The sequence below is a fragment of the Oncorhynchus masou genome, unplaced genomic scaffold (genome assembly GCF_036934945.1).
Source record: "Oncorhynchus masou masou isolate Uvic2021 unplaced genomic scaffold, UVic_Omas_1.1 unplaced_scaffold_1237, whole genome shotgun sequence".
Taxonomy (NCBI): domain Eukaryota; kingdom Metazoa; phylum Chordata; class Actinopteri; order Salmoniformes; family Salmonidae; genus Oncorhynchus; species Oncorhynchus masou.
Window position 1 is genome coordinate 2925 of NW_027002181.1, and position 17076 is coordinate 20000.

At 49.2% G+C, this 17076-nt stretch overlaps 1 protein-coding gene across 11 annotated transcripts in view; it reads right to left on the bottom strand.

The window, feature by feature from the left end:
* Positions 1-254: 254 nt before the first annotated feature.
* The window catches only part of LOC135530026 (queuosine-tRNA galactosyltransferase-like), a 60247-nt gene continuing 43425 nt past the window's right edge, over positions 255-17076 (bottom strand). For 9 of the 11 annotated variants that reach the window (XM_064958416.1, XM_064958417.1, XM_064958412.1 and 6 more), the window contains 5 exons: positions 15836-15931; positions 12597-12721; positions 6476-6611; positions 4146-4214; positions 255-427 (listed from right to left, as the gene is read on the bottom strand). In XM_064958416.1, coding sequence (XP_064814488.1) covers positions 266-427; positions 4146-4214; positions 6476-6611; positions 12597-12721; positions 15836-15931 — 588 coding nt within the window. In that variant the 3' untranslated portion in view covers positions 255-265. The remainder of the gene's footprint in view (positions 428-4145; positions 4215-6475; positions 6612-12596; positions 12722-15835; positions 15932-17076) is intronic. The other 2 variants (XM_064958413.1, XM_064958419.1) reach the window with 2 other exon arrangements.

Below are 17076 nucleotides of genomic sequence, written 5' to 3' on the forward strand. Positions count from 1 at the left end.
GTGTGTACGTGTGTGTGTGCGTGTGTGTGTACATGTGTGTGTGTGTGTGCGTGCATGTGTGTGCGTGCATGTGTGTGTGTACGTGTGTTTGTGTGTGTGTACGTGTGTGTGTACGTGTGTGTGTGTGTGTACGTGTGTGTGTGTGTACGTGTGTGTGTGTGTACGTGTGTGTGTGTACGTGTGTGTGTGTACGTGTGTGTGTGTACGTGTGTGTGTGTACGTGTGTGTGTCTGTGCCAGGGCACACGCCCTAGCTCATTATACCATTAGCAGAGATTACCGACCTGGCGGAGATACGATCTGGAACAACGAACAACAGGACACACAGACGCACACACACTTTCTCTACTCACCAGCTTGACACAGATGATGTAGGGTGGAGAGGCATCTCTGTAGTGCAGTACAGGGATATGAGGCTTGGGCCTCTCCTGGGAGGAAGACAGGAGGAACAATGAGGAGAGGAAAAGGACACATAATAACATGGTTATGACTTCTCCTTCTATGGTAGCTTAGCTCCAGGATCTGACATCTATGGTAGCTTAGCTCCAGGATCTAATCTGACATCTATGGTAGTTTGGCTCCAGAGTGTTGTGGTATCTATGTTAGCTTAGCTCCAGGATCTGATCTGACATCTATGGCAGCTTAGCTCCAGGATCTGATCTGACATCTATGGTAGTTTGGCTCCAGAGTGTTGTGGTATCTATGTTAGCTTAGCTCCAGGATCTGATCTGACATCTATGGTAGCTTAGCTCCAGGATCTGATCTGACATCTATGGTAGCTTAGCTCCAGGATCTGATCTGACATCTATGGTAGTTTGGCTCCAGAGTGTTGTGGTATCTATGTTAGTTTAGCTCCAGGATCTGATCTGACATCTATGGTAGTTTGGCTCCAGAGTGTTGCGGTATCTATGGTAGCTTAGCTCCAGGATCTGATCTGACATCTATGGTAGTTTGGTTCTAGAGTGTTGTGGTATCTATGGTAGTTTGGCTCCAGAGTGTTGTGGTATCTATGGTAGTTTGGCTCCAGAGTGTTGTGGTATCTATGGTAGTTTGGTTCTAGAGTGTTGTGGTATCTATGGTTCTAGAGTGTTGTGGTATCTATGGTAGTTTGGCTCCAGAGTGTTGTGGTATCTATGGTAGTTTGGCTCCAGAGTGTTGTGGTATCTATGGTAGTTTGGCTCCAGAGTGTTGTGGTATCGATGGTAGTTTGGCTCCAGAGTGTTGTGGTATCGATGGTAGTTTGGCTCCAGAGTGTTGTGGTATCTATGGTAGCTTGGTTCTAGAGTGTTGTGGTATCTATGGTAGTTTGGCTCCAGGATCTGATCTGACATCTATGGTAGTTTGGTTCTAGAGTGTTGTGGTATCTATGGTAGTTTGGTTCTAGAGTGTTGTGGTATCTATGGTAGCTTAGCTCCAGGATCTGATCTGACATCTATGGTAGTTTGGTTCTAGAGTGTTGTGGTATCTATGGTAGTTTGGCTCCAGGATCTGATCTGACATCTATGGTAGTTTGGCTCCAGGATCTGATCTGACATCTATGGTAGTTTGGTTCTAGAGTGTTGTGGTATCTATGGTAGTTTGGTTCTAGAGTGTTGTGGTATCTATGGTAGTTTGGCTCCAGAGTGTTGTGGTATCTATGGTAGTTTGGTTCTAGAGTGTTGTGGTATCTATGGTTCTAGAGTGTTGTGGTATCTATGGTAGTTTGGCTCCAGAGTGTTGTGGTATCTATGGTAGTTTGGCTCCAGAGTGTTGTGGTATCGATGGTAGTTTGGCTCCAGAGTGTTGTGGTATTGTTACGTTCCCCAGTTTGTGTTATAGTTTGTTTATTTGCATGTGTTTATTTCAGGAAATGGCCTCCTGAAATCCCTCAAGCAGCTGATTGGTCGACTCCATGGCTAATTGGAGAGCTGACCCCGCCCCTCGTCAAGACACAGCTGTCTCCAGTTACACATTCATTCTGAAGCTATATAAAAGCCAGTGTTCTGTTCAGGAGGTCATTGCTGGGAGGTCATTGCAGAGAGATTGAATGTGATAGAGAATCATTGCTGAGAGAGGAGGCTGATGGCTGTGGATAATTTAAGTTAGTTGTTGGTAGCAGTTGATATGTTCAGTGAGTTTGTTGCTCAGATAGAGCTTATTTGATGTCCTTTGTTTCTTAGTTTGCTTGAGAAAGTATTTGTTCTCCTGTTTCATTTGTTCCCAGGGGGGAAGGGGAAGGCACCTAGGGAGAGCTTAGGCAAGAGGCCCGCGGGCATACATACAGTGCCTTGCGAAAGTATTCGGCCTCCTTGAACTTTGCGACCTTTTGCCACATTTCAGGCTTCAAACATAAAGAGATAAAACTGTATTTTTTTTGTGAAGAATCAACAACAAGTGGGACACAATCATGAAGTGGAACGACATTTATTGGATATTTCAAACTTTTTTAACAAATCAAAAACTGAAAAATTGTCCGTGCAAAATTATTCAGCCCCTTTACTTTCAGTGCAGCAAACTCGCTCCAGAAGTTCAGTGAGGATCTCTGAATGATCCAATGTTGACCTAAATGACTAATGATGATAAATACAATCCACCTGTGTGTAATCAAGTCTCTGTATAAATGCACCTGCACTGTGATAGTCTCAGAGGTCCATTAAAAGCGCAGAGAGCATCATGAAGATCAAGGAACACACCAGGCAGGTCAGAGATACTGTTGTGAAGAAGTTTAAAGCCGGATTTGGATACAAAAAGATTTCCCAAGCTTTAAACATCCCAAGGAGCACTGTGCAAGCGATAATATTGAAATGGAAGGAGTATCAGACCACTGCAAATCTACCAAGACCTGGCCGTCCCTCTAAACTTTCAGCTCATACAAGGAGAAGACTGATCAGAGATGCAGCCAAGAGGCCCATGATCACTCTGGATGAACTGCAGAGATCTACAGCTGAGGTGGGAGACTCTGTCCATAGGACAACAATCAGTCGTATATTGCACAAATCTGGCCTTTATGGAAGAGTGGCAAGAAGAAAGCAATTTCTTAAAGATATCCATAAAAAGTGTTGTTTAAAGTTTGCCACAAGCCACCTGGGAGACAAACTAAACATGTGGAAGAAGGTGCTCTGATCAGATGAAACCAAAATTGAACTTTTTGGCAACAATGCAAAACGTTATGTTTGGCGTAAAAGCAACACAGCTCATCACCCTGAACACACCATCTCCACTGTCAAACATGGTGGTGGCAGCATCATGGTTTGGGCCTGCTTTTCTTCAGCAGGGACAGGGAAGATGGTTAAAATTGATGGGAAGATGGATGGAGCCAAATACAGGACCATTCTGGAAGAAAACCTGACGGAGTCTGCAAAAGACCTGAGATTGGGACCGAGATTTGTCTTCCAACAAGACAATGATCCAAAACATAAAGCAAAATCTACAATGGAATGGTTCAAAAATAAACATATCCAGGTGTTAGAATGGCCAAGTCAAAGTCCAGACCTGAATCCAATCGAGAATCTGCTCTCCATCCAACCTCACTGAGCTCGAGCTGTTTTGCAAGGAGGAATGGGAAAAAATTTCAGTCTCTCGATGTGCAAAACTGATAGAGACATACCCCAAGCGACTTACAGCTGTAATCGCAGCAAAAGGTGGCGCTACAAAGTATTAACTTATGTTTGAAGCCTGAAATGTGGCAAAAAATGGTCGCAAAGTTCAAGGGGGCGGAATACTTTCGCAAGGCACTGTATACCCGTAGCATATTCACTGTCTAGGCACAATAGGTAAGACCTGGATGGACCACCCCCTGTATTTTGGTTAGGGCACCAGGTGGTGCTAAATTAGGTAAGTAGTGGGTAGGCAGGTAAGATAGGAGAGGGGGGGCTTTGAGATTTACTTTCTTTGCTTTGGTTCCGTCCAGCCCCTTTTCCCCATATTACCGTGTGAAGGAATAAAGTCCTTGTAAACGGTACCACATTCTGCCTGTTGTCATCCTTACTCGCACCTACAGTCCATACCTTTTCACTTCACGGAGAGTTGAGTTGTAGCAGGGGGTTGCGTTCCCTCTTCATAGAGGCGTGCGTAACAGGTATCTATGGTAGTTTGGTTTTAGAGTGTTGTGGTATCTATGGTTCTAGAGTGTTGTGGTATCTACGGTTCTAGAGTGTAAGGTCTCACCTTGGACTCCTCATAGGTGTAGAAGCCTTTCTTGATCTTATTCACATCCACGTCGCAGAACGCTCGAACCTGAGCAACACACACACACACACCGCTGTTTGTAAATGTATGTACACACACTATTAAGGTCAACATCTGTTGTTCTGCCCCTGAGCAAGGCAGTGAAACCCACTGTTCCCCGGGTGTTGAAGACGTGATGTCGATTAAGGCAGCCCCCCACACCTGGTGTATCAGTCAGTGTAACAGTAGATTGTGATCCACGACCCATTATGACCAGTTGGGACCGGCTGGCTCCTCCTACAGCTCCATGTTGTCATGACGGATCAGAGGACACGGGATAAACAGCTCCATGTTGTCATGACGGATCAGAGGACACCGGATAAACAGCTCCATGTTGTCATGATGGATCAGAGGACACAGGATAAACAGCTCCATGTTGTCATGACGGATCAGAGGACACGAGATAAACAGCTCCATGTTGTCATGATGGATCAGAGGACACAAGATAAACAGCTCCATGTTGTCATGACGGATCAGAGGACACAAGATAAACAGCTCCATGTTGTCATGATGGATCAGAGGACACAAGATAAACAGCTCCATGTTGTCATGATGGATCAGAGGACCCAGCTCCATGTTGTCATGACGGATCAGAGGACACAGCTCCATGGTCATGATAAACAGCTCCATGTTGTCATGACGGATCAGAGGACAGCTCCATGTTGTCATGACGGATCAGAGGACACGGATAAACAGCTCTGTGTTGTCATGATGGATCAGAGGACAGCTCCATGTTGTCATGACGGATCAGAGGACACAGCTCCATGTTGTCATGACGGATCAGAGGACACGGGATAAACAGCTCCATGTTGTCATGACAGATCAGAGGACAGCTCCATGTTGTTATGACGGATCACAGGACACGGGATAAACAGCTCCATGTTGTCATGATGGATCAGAGGACACAGCTCCATGTTGTCATGATGGATCAGAGGACACGGGATAAACAGCTCCATGTTGTCATGATGGATCAGAGGACACGGGATAAACAGCTCCATGTTGTCATGACGGATCAGAGGACACAGGATAAACAGCTCCATGTTGTCATGACGGATCAGAGGACACAGCTCCATGTTGTCATGATGGATCAGAGGACACGGATAAACAGCTCCATGTTGTCATGACGGATCAGAGGACACGGGATAAACAGCTCCATGTTGTCATGATGGATCAGAGGACACGGGATAAACAGCTCCATGTTGTCATGATGGATCAGAGGACACGGGATAAACAGCTCCATGTTGTCATGATAGATCAGAGGACACGGGATAAACAGCTCCATGTTGTCATGACGGATCAGAGGACACAAGATAAACAGCTCCATGTTGTCATGACGGATCAGAGGACACAAGATAAACAGCTCCATGTTGTCATGACGGATCAGAGGACACGGGATAAACAGCTCCATGTTGTCATGACGGATCAGAGGACACAGCTCCATGTTGTCATGATGGATCAGAGGACACGGGATAAACAGCTCCATGTTGTCATGATGGATCAGAGGACACAGGATAAACAGCTCTGTGTTGTCATGACGGATCAGAGGACACAGCTCCATGTTGTCATGATGGATCAGAGGACACGGGATAAACAGCTCCATGTTGTCATGACGGATCAGAGGACACAAGATAAACAGCTCCATGTTGTCATGACGGATCAGAGGACACAGGATAAACAGCTCTGTGTTGTCATGACGGATCAGAGGACACAGCTCCATGTTGTCATGATGGATCAGAGGACACAAGATAAACAGCTCCATGTTGTCATGATGGATCAGAGGACACGGGATAAACAGCTCCATGTTGTCATGACGGATCAGAGGATACCGGATAAACAGCTCCATGTTGTCATGATGGATCAGAGGACACGGGATAAACAGCTCTGTGTTGTCATGATGGATCAGAGGACACAGCTCCATGTTGTCATGATGGATCAGAGGACACAGGATAAACAGCTCCATGTTGTCATGACGGATCAGAGGACACATGATAAACAGCTCCATGTTGTCATGATGGATCAGAGGACACATGATAAACAGCTCTGTGTTGTCATGATGGATCAGAGGACACGGGATAAAGGATCATTGAACCTGCAAACAGATCTAAGGTCAGCACTGTGTTCTGGGGAGGAGGGTCACCTGATCCTACCAATCAGAGAGTACTGACTGTGGAAGATGCAACCTAATTGGCTATGGAGTTTTGTTAACCTCTCCTGATTGGCTAGCAAGTGTTGCATAACCTTTTGCCATTGGCTGTTGAAAAGGTACATACCTTCTTCTGACTGAAGGAACTGAGGCAGCGGTATAGTTTCCGGCCCTGTTTCCCAGCATTCCATATGGTGAAGGATTCCCATTGGTTGATAACTCTCTCCTGGAGGAAGGCCACACGGAGGTTCCAAATGGTTTCCCTGGAGACCGGAGGACAGAGGAGGAGTTAGACATGGACCACACACACACACCTAGAACAACAGCCTGATAGTTATCATATGGAGACATTAGTGAGCTCTTCTCTGATGTGATGGTTTGACTAAAACACTGGGCCTCCATGACAAACAACCTAATCCACCACCATAAACCATGGTTCTAGTCAAACACACACACAAAGGTGTACACACACGCACATATTCACACACATCAATTAAACACATACACACACACCAAATACACTGTGCATGGGTGGTCCCCATATTGCTTCCTTTAGCAGTTTCACTGATGCTTTGATTTAGGGGGACCTAGATTAACACATAGAAATATATACACGCAGTGTGGACACACACACACACACACGATATGTACTCGTAGAGGGATTGACTCAGAAGTGTGACGTGTCTGGAGAGTTAAGATGGTAGAAAAGAGAGACGGAGAGAAGTTAAGTGAGAGATAACAGAAGGAGCTGGAAATAAGACTGATAGACAAATAGAAAGGGAAAGGAGAGGGAGGAGAGAGGGAGGAGGGAAGAGAGAGGGAGGAGAGGGAAGAGAGGGAGGAGAGAGGGAGGAGGGAGGAGAGGGAGGGAGAGGGAGGAGAGGAAAGAGAGAGAAGAAAGAGAGAGGGAAGAGAGGGAGGAGAGAGGGAAGAGAGAGGGAGGAGAAGGGGAGAGAGGGAGGAGAGAGGGAGGAGAGAGGGAGGAGAGAGGGAAGAGAGATTGAAGAGAGAGGGAGGAAGAGAGGGAAGAGAGAGGGAGAGAGGGAGGAGAGAGGGAAGAGAGAGGAAAGAGAGAAGAAAGAGAGAGGGAAGAGAGGGAGGAGAGAGGGAAGAGAGAGGGAGGAGAAGGGGAAGAGAGAGGGAGGAGAGAGGGAGGAGAGAGGGAGGAGAGAGGGAAGAGAGATTGAAGAGAGAGGGAGGAGAGAGGGAAGAGAGAGGGAGGAGAGAGGGAGGAGAGAGGGAAGAGAGAGGGAGGAGAGAGGGAGGAGAGAGGGAAGAGAGAGGGAAGAGAGGGAGGAAAGAGGGAAGAAAGAGGGAAGAAAGAGGGAAGAGAGATTGAAGAGAGAGGGAGGAGAGAGGGAAGAGAGAGGAAAGAGAGAAGAAAGAGAGAGGGAAGAGAGGGAAGAGAGAGGGAGGAGAAGGGGAAGAGAGAGGGAGGAGAGAGGGAGGAGAGAGGGAGGAGAGAGGGAAGAGAGATTGAAGAGAGAGGGAGGAGAGAGGGAAGAGAGAGGGAGGAGAGAGGGAGGAGAGAGGGAGGAGAGAGGGAAGAGAGAGGGAGGAGAGAGGGAGGAGAGAGGGAAGAGAGAGGGAAGAGAGAGGGAGGAGAGAGGAAAGAGAGGGAAGAGAGAGGGAGGAGAGAGGGAAGAGAGAGGGAAGAGAGATTGAAGAGAGAGGGAGGAGGGAAGAGAGGGAGGAAAGAGGGAAGAGAGATTGAAGAGAGAGGGAAGAGAAAGGGAGGAGAGAGGGAAGAGAGGGAAGAGAGGGAGGAGAGGGAAGAGAGGGAAGAGAGGGAAGAGAGAGGGAGGAGAGGGAAGAGAGGGAATAGAGAGGGAGGAGAGAGGGAAGAGAGGGAAGAGAGAGGGAGGAGAGAGGGAGGAGAGAGGGAAGAGAGATTGAAGAGAGAGGGAGGAGAGAGGGAAGAGAGAGGGAGGAGAGGGAAGAGAGAGGGAGGAGAGAGGGAAGAGAGGGAAGAGAGAGGGAAGAGAGATTGAAGAGAGAGGGAGGAGAGAGGGAGGAGAGAGGGAAGAGGGAAGAGAGATTGAAGAGAGAGGGAAGAGAAAGGGAGGAGAGAGGGAAGAGAGAGGGAAGAGAGAGGGAAGAGAGAGGGAGGAGAGAGGGAAGAGAGAGGGAGGAGAGAGGGAAGAGAGAGGGAGGAGAGAGGGAAGAGAGAGGGAGGAGAGAGGGAAGAGAGAGGGAGGAGAGAGGGAAGAGAGAGGGAGGAGAGAGGGAAGAGAGAGGGAGGAGAGAGGGAAGAGAGGGAAGAGAGAGGGAGGAGAGAGGGAAGAGAGGGAAGAGAGAGGGAGGAGAGAGGGAGGAGAGAGGGAAGAGAGATTGAAGAGAGAGGGAGGAGAGAGGGAAGAGAGAGGGAGGAGAGGGAAGAGAGAGGGAGGAGAGAGGGAAGAGAGGGAAGAGAGAGGGAGGAGAGAGGGAAGAGAGATTGAAGAGAGAGGGAGGAGAGAGGGAGGAGAGAGGGAAGAGGGAAGAGAGATTGAAGAGAGAGGGAAGAGAAAGGGAGGAGAGAGGGAAGAGAGAGGGAAGAGAGAGGGAGGAGAGAGGGAAGAGAGAGGGAGGAGAGAGGGAAGAGAGAGGGAGGAGAGAGGGAAGAGAGAGGGAGGAGAGAGGGAGGAGAGAGGGAAGAGAGGAAAGAGAGAAGAAAGAGAGAGGGAAGAGAGAGGGAAGAGAGGGAAGAGAGAGGGAGGAGAGAGGGAGGAGAGATTGAAGAGAGAGGGAGGAGAGAGGGAGGAGAGAGGGAAGAGAGGGAAGAGAGAGGGAGGAGAGAGGGAAGAGAGATTGAAGAGAGAGGGAGGAGAGGGAAGAGGGAGGAGAGAGGGAGGAGAGAGGGAAGAGAGGGAGGAAAGAGAGATTGAAGAGAGGGGAAGAGAAAGGGAGAGAGGGAAGAAGAGAGGGAAGAGAGAGGGAAGAGAGAGGGAGGAGAGAGGGAAGAGAGAGGGAGGAGAGAGGGAAGAGAGAGGGAGGACAGAGGGAAGAGAGAGGGAAGAGAGGGAAGAGAGAGGGAGGAGAGAGGGAAGAGAGAGGGAGGAGAGAGGGAAGAGAGAGGGAGGACAGAGGGAAGAGAGAGGGAAGAGAGAGGGAAGAGAGGGAAGAGAGGGAGGAGAGGGAAGAGAGAGGGAGGAGAGAGGGAATAGAGAGGGAGGAGAGAGGGAAGAGAGAGGGAGGAGAGAGGGAAGAGAGAGGGAAGAGAGAGGGAGGAGAGAGGGAGGAGAGAGGGAAGAGAGATTGAAGAGAGAGGGAAGAGAGGAAAGAGAGAAGAAAGAGAGAGGGAAGAGAGATTGAAGAGAGAGGGAAGAGAGGAAAGAGAGAAGAAAGAGAGAGGGAAGAGAGAGGGAAGAGAGGGGAGAGAGGGAAGAGAGAGGGAGGAGAGAGGGAAGAGAGAGGGAGGAGAGAGGGAGGAGAGAGGGAAGAGAGATTGAAGAGAGAGGGAAGAGAGGAAAGAGAGAAGAAAGAGAGAGGGAAGAGAGGGAAGAGAGAGGGAGGAGAGAGGGAGGAGAGATTGAAGAGAGAGGGAGGAGAGAGGGAGGAGAGAGAAGAGAGAGGGAGGAGAGAGGGAAGAGAGATTGAAGAGAGAGGGAGGAGAGAGGGAGGAGAGAGGGAAGAGGGAGGAGAGAGGGAAGAGAGGGAGGAAAGAGATTGAAGAGAGAGGAAGAGAAAGGGAGGAGAGAGGGAAGAGAGGGGGAAGAGAGAGGAAGAGAGAGGGAGGGAGAGAGGGAAGAGAGAGGAGGAGAGAGGGAAGAGAGAGGGAGGAGAGAGGAAGAGAGAGGAAGAGAGAGGGAAGAGAGGGAAGAGAGAGGGAGGGAGAGGGAAGAGAGAGGGAGGAGAGAGGGAATAGAGAGGGAGGAGAGAGGGAAGAGAGAGGGAGGAGAGAGGGAAGAGAGAGGGAAGAGAGAGGGAAGAGAGAGGGAGGAGAGAGGGAAGAGAGATTGAAGAGAGAGGGAAGAGAGGAAAGAGAGAAGAAAGAGAGAGGGAAGAGAGAGGGAAGAGAGAGGGAGGAGAGAGGGAAGAGAGAGGGAGGAGAGAGGGAAGAGAGAGGGAGGAGAGAGGGAAGAGAGAGGGAGGAGAGATTGAAGAGAGAGGGAGGAGAGAGGGAGGAGAGAGGGAAGAGAGAGGGAAGAGAGGGAAGAGAGGGAAGAGAGAGGGAGGAGAGAGGGAAGAGAGATTGAAGAGAGAGGGAGGAGAGAGGGAGGAGAGAGGGAAGAGGGAGGAGAGAGGGAGGAGAGAGGGAAGAGAGGGAGGAAAGAGAGATTGAAGAGAGAGGGAAGAGAAAGGGAAGAGAGGGAAGAGAGAGGGAAGAGAGAGGGAGGAGAGAGGGAAGAGAGAGGGAGGAGAGAGGGAAGAGAGAGGGAGGAGAGAGGGAAGAGAGGGAAGAGAGGGAAGAGAGGGAAGAGAGATTGAAGAGAGAGGGAGGAGAGAGGGAGGAGGGAGGGAGGAGAGAGGAAAGAGAGGGAGGAGAGAGGGAAGAGAGAGGGAGGAGAGAGGGAAGAGAGGGAGGAAGAGAGGGAAGAGATTGAAGAGAGGGAAGAAGAGAAGGGAAGAGAGAGGAAGAGAGAGGGAGGAGAGATTGAAGAGAGGGAAGAGTGAGGGAGGAGAGAGGGAGGAGAGAGGGAGGAGAGAGGGAAGAGAGAGGAAGAGAGAGGGAGGAGAGAGGAAGAGAGATTGAAGAGAGAGGGAAGAGAGGAAAGAGAGAAGAAAGAGAGAGGAAGAGAGAGGAAGAGAGAGGGGAGGAGAGAGGGAAGAGAGGGAGGAGAGGGAAGAAGAGAGAGGGAGGAGAGAGGGAAGAGAGAGGGAGGAGAGATTGAAGAGAGAGGGAGGAGAGAGGGAAGAGAGAGGGAGGAGAGAGGGAAGAGAGAGGGAGGAGAGATTGAAGAGAGAGGGAGAAGAGAGGGAGGAGAGAGGGAAGAGAGAGGGAAGAGAGGGAAGAGAGGAAGAGAGGGAAGGAGAGGAGAGAGGGAAGAGAGATTGAAGAGAGAGGGAGGAGAGAGGGAGGAGGTAGGGAAGAGGGAGGAGAGAGGGAGGAGAGAGGGAAGAGAGGGAGGAAAGAGATTGAAGAGAGAGGGAAGAGAAAGGGAGGGAGAGGGGAAGAGAGGGAAGAGAGAGGGAAGAGAGAGGGAAGAGAGAGGGAAGAGAGAGGGAGGAGAGAGGGAAGAGAGAGGGAGGAGAGAGGGAAGAGAGGGAAGAGAGAGGGAAGAGAGGGAAGAGAGATTGAAGAGAGAGGGAGGAGAGAGGGAGGAGGGAGGGAGGAGAGAGGAAAGAGAGAGGGAGGAGAGAGGGAAGAGAGAGGGAGGAGAGAGGGAAGAGAGGGAGGAAAGAGGGAAGAGAGATTGAAGAGAGAGGGAAGAGAAAGGGAAGAGAGAGGGAAGAGAGAGGGAGGAGAGATTGAAGAGAGAGGGAAGAGTGAGGGAGGAGAGAGGGAGGAGAGAGGGAGGAGAGAGGGAGGAGAGAGGGAGGAGAGATTGAAGAGAGAGGAAGAGAGAGGGAAGAGAGATTGAAGAGAGATTGAAGAGAGAGGGAAGAGAGGGAGGAGAGGAGAGAGGGAGGAGAGAGGGAACAGAGAGGGAGGAGAGAGGGAAGAGAGAGGGAGGAGAGAGGGAAGAGAGATTGAAGAGAGAGGAAGAGAGGGAAGAGAGAGGGAAGAGAGAGGGAAGAGAGAGGGAAGAGAGAGGGAAGAGAGAGGGAAGAGAGAGGGAAGAGAGGAGAGAGGGAAGAGAGAGGGAGGAGAGAGGGAAGAGAGAGGGAAGAGAGAGGGAAGAGAGAGGCAGGAGAGAGGGAGGAGAGGATGATTTGTAAAGGAGTAGATGGTGACAGCGCATCAACAAGGTTAGATATATGATTGACAGATGGAAGGAAGGAGTGATAACAGGAAGGAGGGGATGAGAGTGAGGAGGTTATGAGGGAAGGGAAGGAGAGGTCTTCCCTGTCAGAGTATTTACAGAAACAGGCTTTCCGCTACGCGTGTCCTACGTGTGTGTGTCGCTATAGAGGTTGGAAAGGGCAACACACACACACACACACACACACACACACACACACACACACACACACACACACACACACACACACACACACACACACACACACACACAAGGCTAGGGAATTCCATAGGTGAGTGTGTGTGTGTCCAAGGATGAGGCTCAGGAAGGGGTCAGCTGGACAGCTGTGTGTAGCTGGAGGACATGTTTTGTGTGTGTGTGTGTGTGTGTGTGTGTAAGCGTGGCTGTGTGTGCATGTCTTACTCCAGGACAGAGTGTGTAGCAGCTTGTTGATGGTAGCGGTAGACTAGTAAACACTGGTCCACTCTGACCACACCTCCTCCCTGACCAACACTCTGATAGAACCACAACAGATCCTCTGGAACTCCCTGGAGAGGAGAGAGGAGAGAGGAAAGAGAAGAGGACAGGAGAGAAGAAGAGAGAGGAAAGAGAAGAGGACAGGAGATAAGAAGAGAGGACAGGAGAGAAGAGGACAGGAGAGAAGAAGAGAGAGGAAAGAGAAGAGGACAATAGAGTAGAAGAGAGAGGAAAGGAGAGCAGAAGAGAGAGGAGAGAAGAGAAGAAGAGAGGACAGGAGAGAATAGAGAGGAAAGAGAGGAGGACATGAGAGAAGAAGAGAGAGGAAAGAGAGAGGGACAGGAGAGAAGAAGAGAGAAGAGGACAGGAGAGAAGAAGAGAAGAGGACAGGAGAGAAGAAGAGAGAGGAAAGAGAAGAGGACAGGAGAGAAGAAGAGAGAAGAGGACAGGAGAGAAGAAGAGAGAAGAGGACAGGAGAGAAGAAGAGAGGAAAAAGAAGAGAGGAAAGAGAAGAGGACAGGAGAGAAGAAGAGAGAGGAAAGAGAGGAGGAGAGGAGAGAAGAAGAGGGGAAAGAGAAGAGGACAGGAGAGAAGAAGAGAGAGGAAAGGAGAGTAGAAGAGAGAGGAGAGAAGAGAAGAAGAGAGGACAGGAGAGAAGAATAGAGAGGAAAGAGAGGAGGACATGAGAGAAGAAGAGAGAAGAGGACAGGAGAGAAGAAGAGAGAGGAAAGAGAAGAAAAGAGAAGAAAGAGAAGAGGAGATGAGAGAAGAAGAGAGAAGAGGACAGGAGAGAAGAAGAGAGAGGAAAGAGAAGAGGAGATGAGAGAAGAAGAGAGAAGAGGACAGGAGAGAAGAAGAAAGAGGAAAGAGAAGAGGACAGGAGAGAAGAAGAGAGAGGAAAGAGAAGAGGACATGAGAGAAGAGAGAAGAGGACAGGAGAGAAGAAGAAAGAGGAAAGAGAAGAGGACAGGAGAGAAGAAGAGAGAGGAAAGAGAAGAAGAGATGAGAGAAGAAGAGAGAAGAGGACAGGAGAGAAGAAGAGAGGAAAGAAAGGAGGACAGGAGAGAAGAAGAGAGAGGAAAGAGAAGAGGAGATGAGAGAAGAAGAGAGAAGAGGACAGGAGAGAAGAGAGGAAAGAGAGGAGGACAGGAGAGAAGAAGAGAGAGGAAAGAGAAGAGGAGATGTGAGAAGAGAAGAGGACAGGAGAGAAGAAGAGAGAGGAAAGAGAAGAGGACAGGAGAGTAGAAGAGAGAGGAAAGAGAAGAGGAGATGAGAGAAGAAGAGAGAAGAGGACAGGAGAGAAGAAGAGAGAGGAAAGAGAAGAGGACAGGAGAGTAGAAGAGAGAGGAAAGAGAAGAGGACAGGAGAGTAGAAGAGAGAGGAAAGAGAAGAGGAGATGAGAGAAGAAGAGAGAAGAGGACAGGAGAGAAAGAAGAGAGGAAAGAGAGGAGGACAGGAGAGAAGAAGAGAGAGGAAAGAGAAGAGGAGATGAGAGAAGAAGAGAGAAGAGGACAGGAGAGAAGAAGAGAGAGGAAAGAGAAGAGGACAGGAGAGTAGAAGAGAGAGGAAAGAGAAGAGGAGATGAGAGAAGAAGAGAGAAGAGGACAGGAGAGAAGAAGAGAGAGGAAAGAGAAGAGGACAGGAGAGTAGAAGAGAGAGGAAAGAGAAGAGAACAGGAGAGTAGAAGAGAGAGGAAAGAGAAGAGGAGATGAGAGAAGAAGAGAGAAGAGGACAGGAGAGAAGAAGAGAGGAAAGAGAGGAGGACAGGAGAGAAGAAGAGAGAGGAAAGAGAAGAGGAGATGAGAGAAGAAGAGAGAAGAGGACAGGAGAGAAGAAGAGAGAGGAAAGAGAAGAGGACAGGAGAGTAGAAGAGAGAGGAAAAAGAAGAGAGGAAAGAGAAGAGGACAGGAGACAAGGAGAGAGGAAAGAGAAGGACAGGAGAGAAGAAGAGAGAGGAAAGAGAAGAGGAGATGAGAGAAGAAGAGAGAAGAGGACAGGAGAGAAGAAGAGAGGAAAGAGCGGAGGACAGGAGAGAAGAAGAGAGGAAAGAGAAGGACAGGAGAGAAGAAGAGAGAGGAAAGAGAAGAGGACAGGAGAGTAGAAGAGAGAGGAAAAAGAAAAGAGGAAAGAGAAGAGGACAGGAGAGAAGGAGAGAGGAAAGAGAAGAGGACAGGAGAGAAGAAGAGAGAGGAAAGAGAAGAGGAGAGGAGAGAAGAAGAGAGGACAGGAGAGAAGAGGACAGGAGAAAAGAAGAGAGGAAAGAGAAGAGGACAGGAGAGAAGAAGAGAGAGGAAAGAGAAGAGGACAGGAGAGAAGAAGAGGACAGTAGAGAAGAGGACAGGAGAGAAGAAGAGGACAGGAGAGAAGAAGAGGACAGGAGAGAAGAAGATGACAGGAGAGAAGAAGAGGAAAGGAGAGGAGAAGAGAGAGGTGAGAAGAGAAGAAGAGAGGACAGGAGAGAAGAAGAGAGAAGAAAGAGAAGAGGACAGGAGAGAGGAGGACAGGAGAGGAGAGAGGAAAGGAGAGTAGAAGAGAGAGGAGAGAAGAGAAGAAGAGAGGACAGGAGAGAAGAGAGAAGAAAGAGAAGAGGACAGGAGAGAAGAAGAGGACAGTAGAGAAGAGGACAGGAGAGAAGAAGAGGACAGGAGAGAGGAGGACAGGAGAGAAGAAGAGGACAGTAGAGAAGAGGACAGGAGAGAAGAAGAGGACAGGAGAGAGGAGGACAGGAGAGAAGAAGAGGACAGGAGAGAAGAAGAGGACAGGAGAGAAGAAGAGGACAGGAGAGAAGAAGAGAGAGGAAAGAGAAGAAGAGAAAAGAAAGAGAAGAGGACAGGAGAGAAGGAGAGAGGAAAGGAGAGAAGAGGACAGGAGAGAAGAAGAGGAAAGGAGAGGAGAAGAAGAGAGAGGAAAGAGGGTGATGAGGGAGGAGGTGGTAGAGAAGGGAAGAGTGAGGTCACACATTATTCAAATGGATTTGTGATATAACATAGGACAAATTATAGGAGTCCTCATGCAGTCTTGTGCTTGCACTCCTTGACCTCTAACCCCTGAGCACACCTGAAAGGGAAGTCCTCCCTCGATAGACTCGGTGGACCCACTGTTCAAATCATTCAACTCTGCATAAGTGGTTGGTTTTAGATTTTAAATTTGATTTGCGTGGAGAGGTTTTAGGGGTGGAGTCTCACCTTGCCGCCCTCGTCAAAGGTTCCGACACAATGGAACCAATCCCTGGAGCAGAACCATGTTGGCATGATGACCGTAGGGCCGTGAGAGGTGTACACCTGAGAGAGGGGAGACACACACACACTCAGCGGCGCCGGACTGCTTATGGATCCAGTGACTAGAGAGCAGTGAGAAATCAACGCCCTGCGAGAGAGACTAGAGAGCAGTGAGATATCAACACCCTGCTAGAGAGACTAGAGAGCAGTGAGAAATCAACACCCTGCTAGAGAGACTAGAGAGCAGTGAGATATCAACACCCTGCGAGAGAGACTAGAGAGCAGTGAAATATCAACACCCTGGGAGAGAGACTAGAGAGCAGTGAAATATCAACACCCTGCTAGAGAGACTGGAGAGACTAGAGAGCAGAGAGATATCAACACCCTGCGAGAGAGACTAGAGAGCAGTGAGATATCAACACCCTGCGAGAGAGACTAGAGAGCAGTGAGATATCAACACCCTGCTAGAGAGACTAGAGAGCAGTGAGATATCAACACCCTGCTAGAGAGACTAGAGAGCAGTGAGATATCAACACCCTGCTAGAGAGACTAGAGAGCAGTGAAATATCAACACCCTGCAAGAGAGACTAGAGAGCAGTGAAATATCAACACCCTGCTAGAGAGACTAGAGAGCAGTGAAATATCAACACCCCGCTAGAGAGACGAGAGAGCAGTGATATATCAACACCCTGCTAGAGAGACAAGAGAGCAGTGAGATATCAACACCCTGCTAGAGAGACTAGAGAGCAGTGAAATATCAACACCCTGCTAGAGAGACTAGAGACTAGAGAGCAGTGAAATATCAACACCCTGCTAGAGAGACTAGAGAGCAGTGAGATATCAACACCCTGCTAGAGAGACGAGAGAGCAGTGAGATATCAACACCCTGCTAGAGAGACTAGAGAGCAGTGAGATATCAACACCCTGCTAGAGAGACGAGAGAGCAGTGAGATATCAACACCCTGCTAGAGAGACTAGAGACTAGAGAGCAGTGAGATATCAACACCCTACTAGAGAGACGAGAGACTAGAGAGCGGTGAGATATCAACACCCTGCTAGAGACGAGAGAGCAGTGAGATATCAACACCCTGCTAGAGACGAGAGAGCAGTGAGATATCAACACCCTGCTAGAGAGAGGAGAGAGCAGTGAGATATCAACACCCTGCTAGAGAGAGGAGAGAGCAGTGAGATATCAACACCCTGCTAGA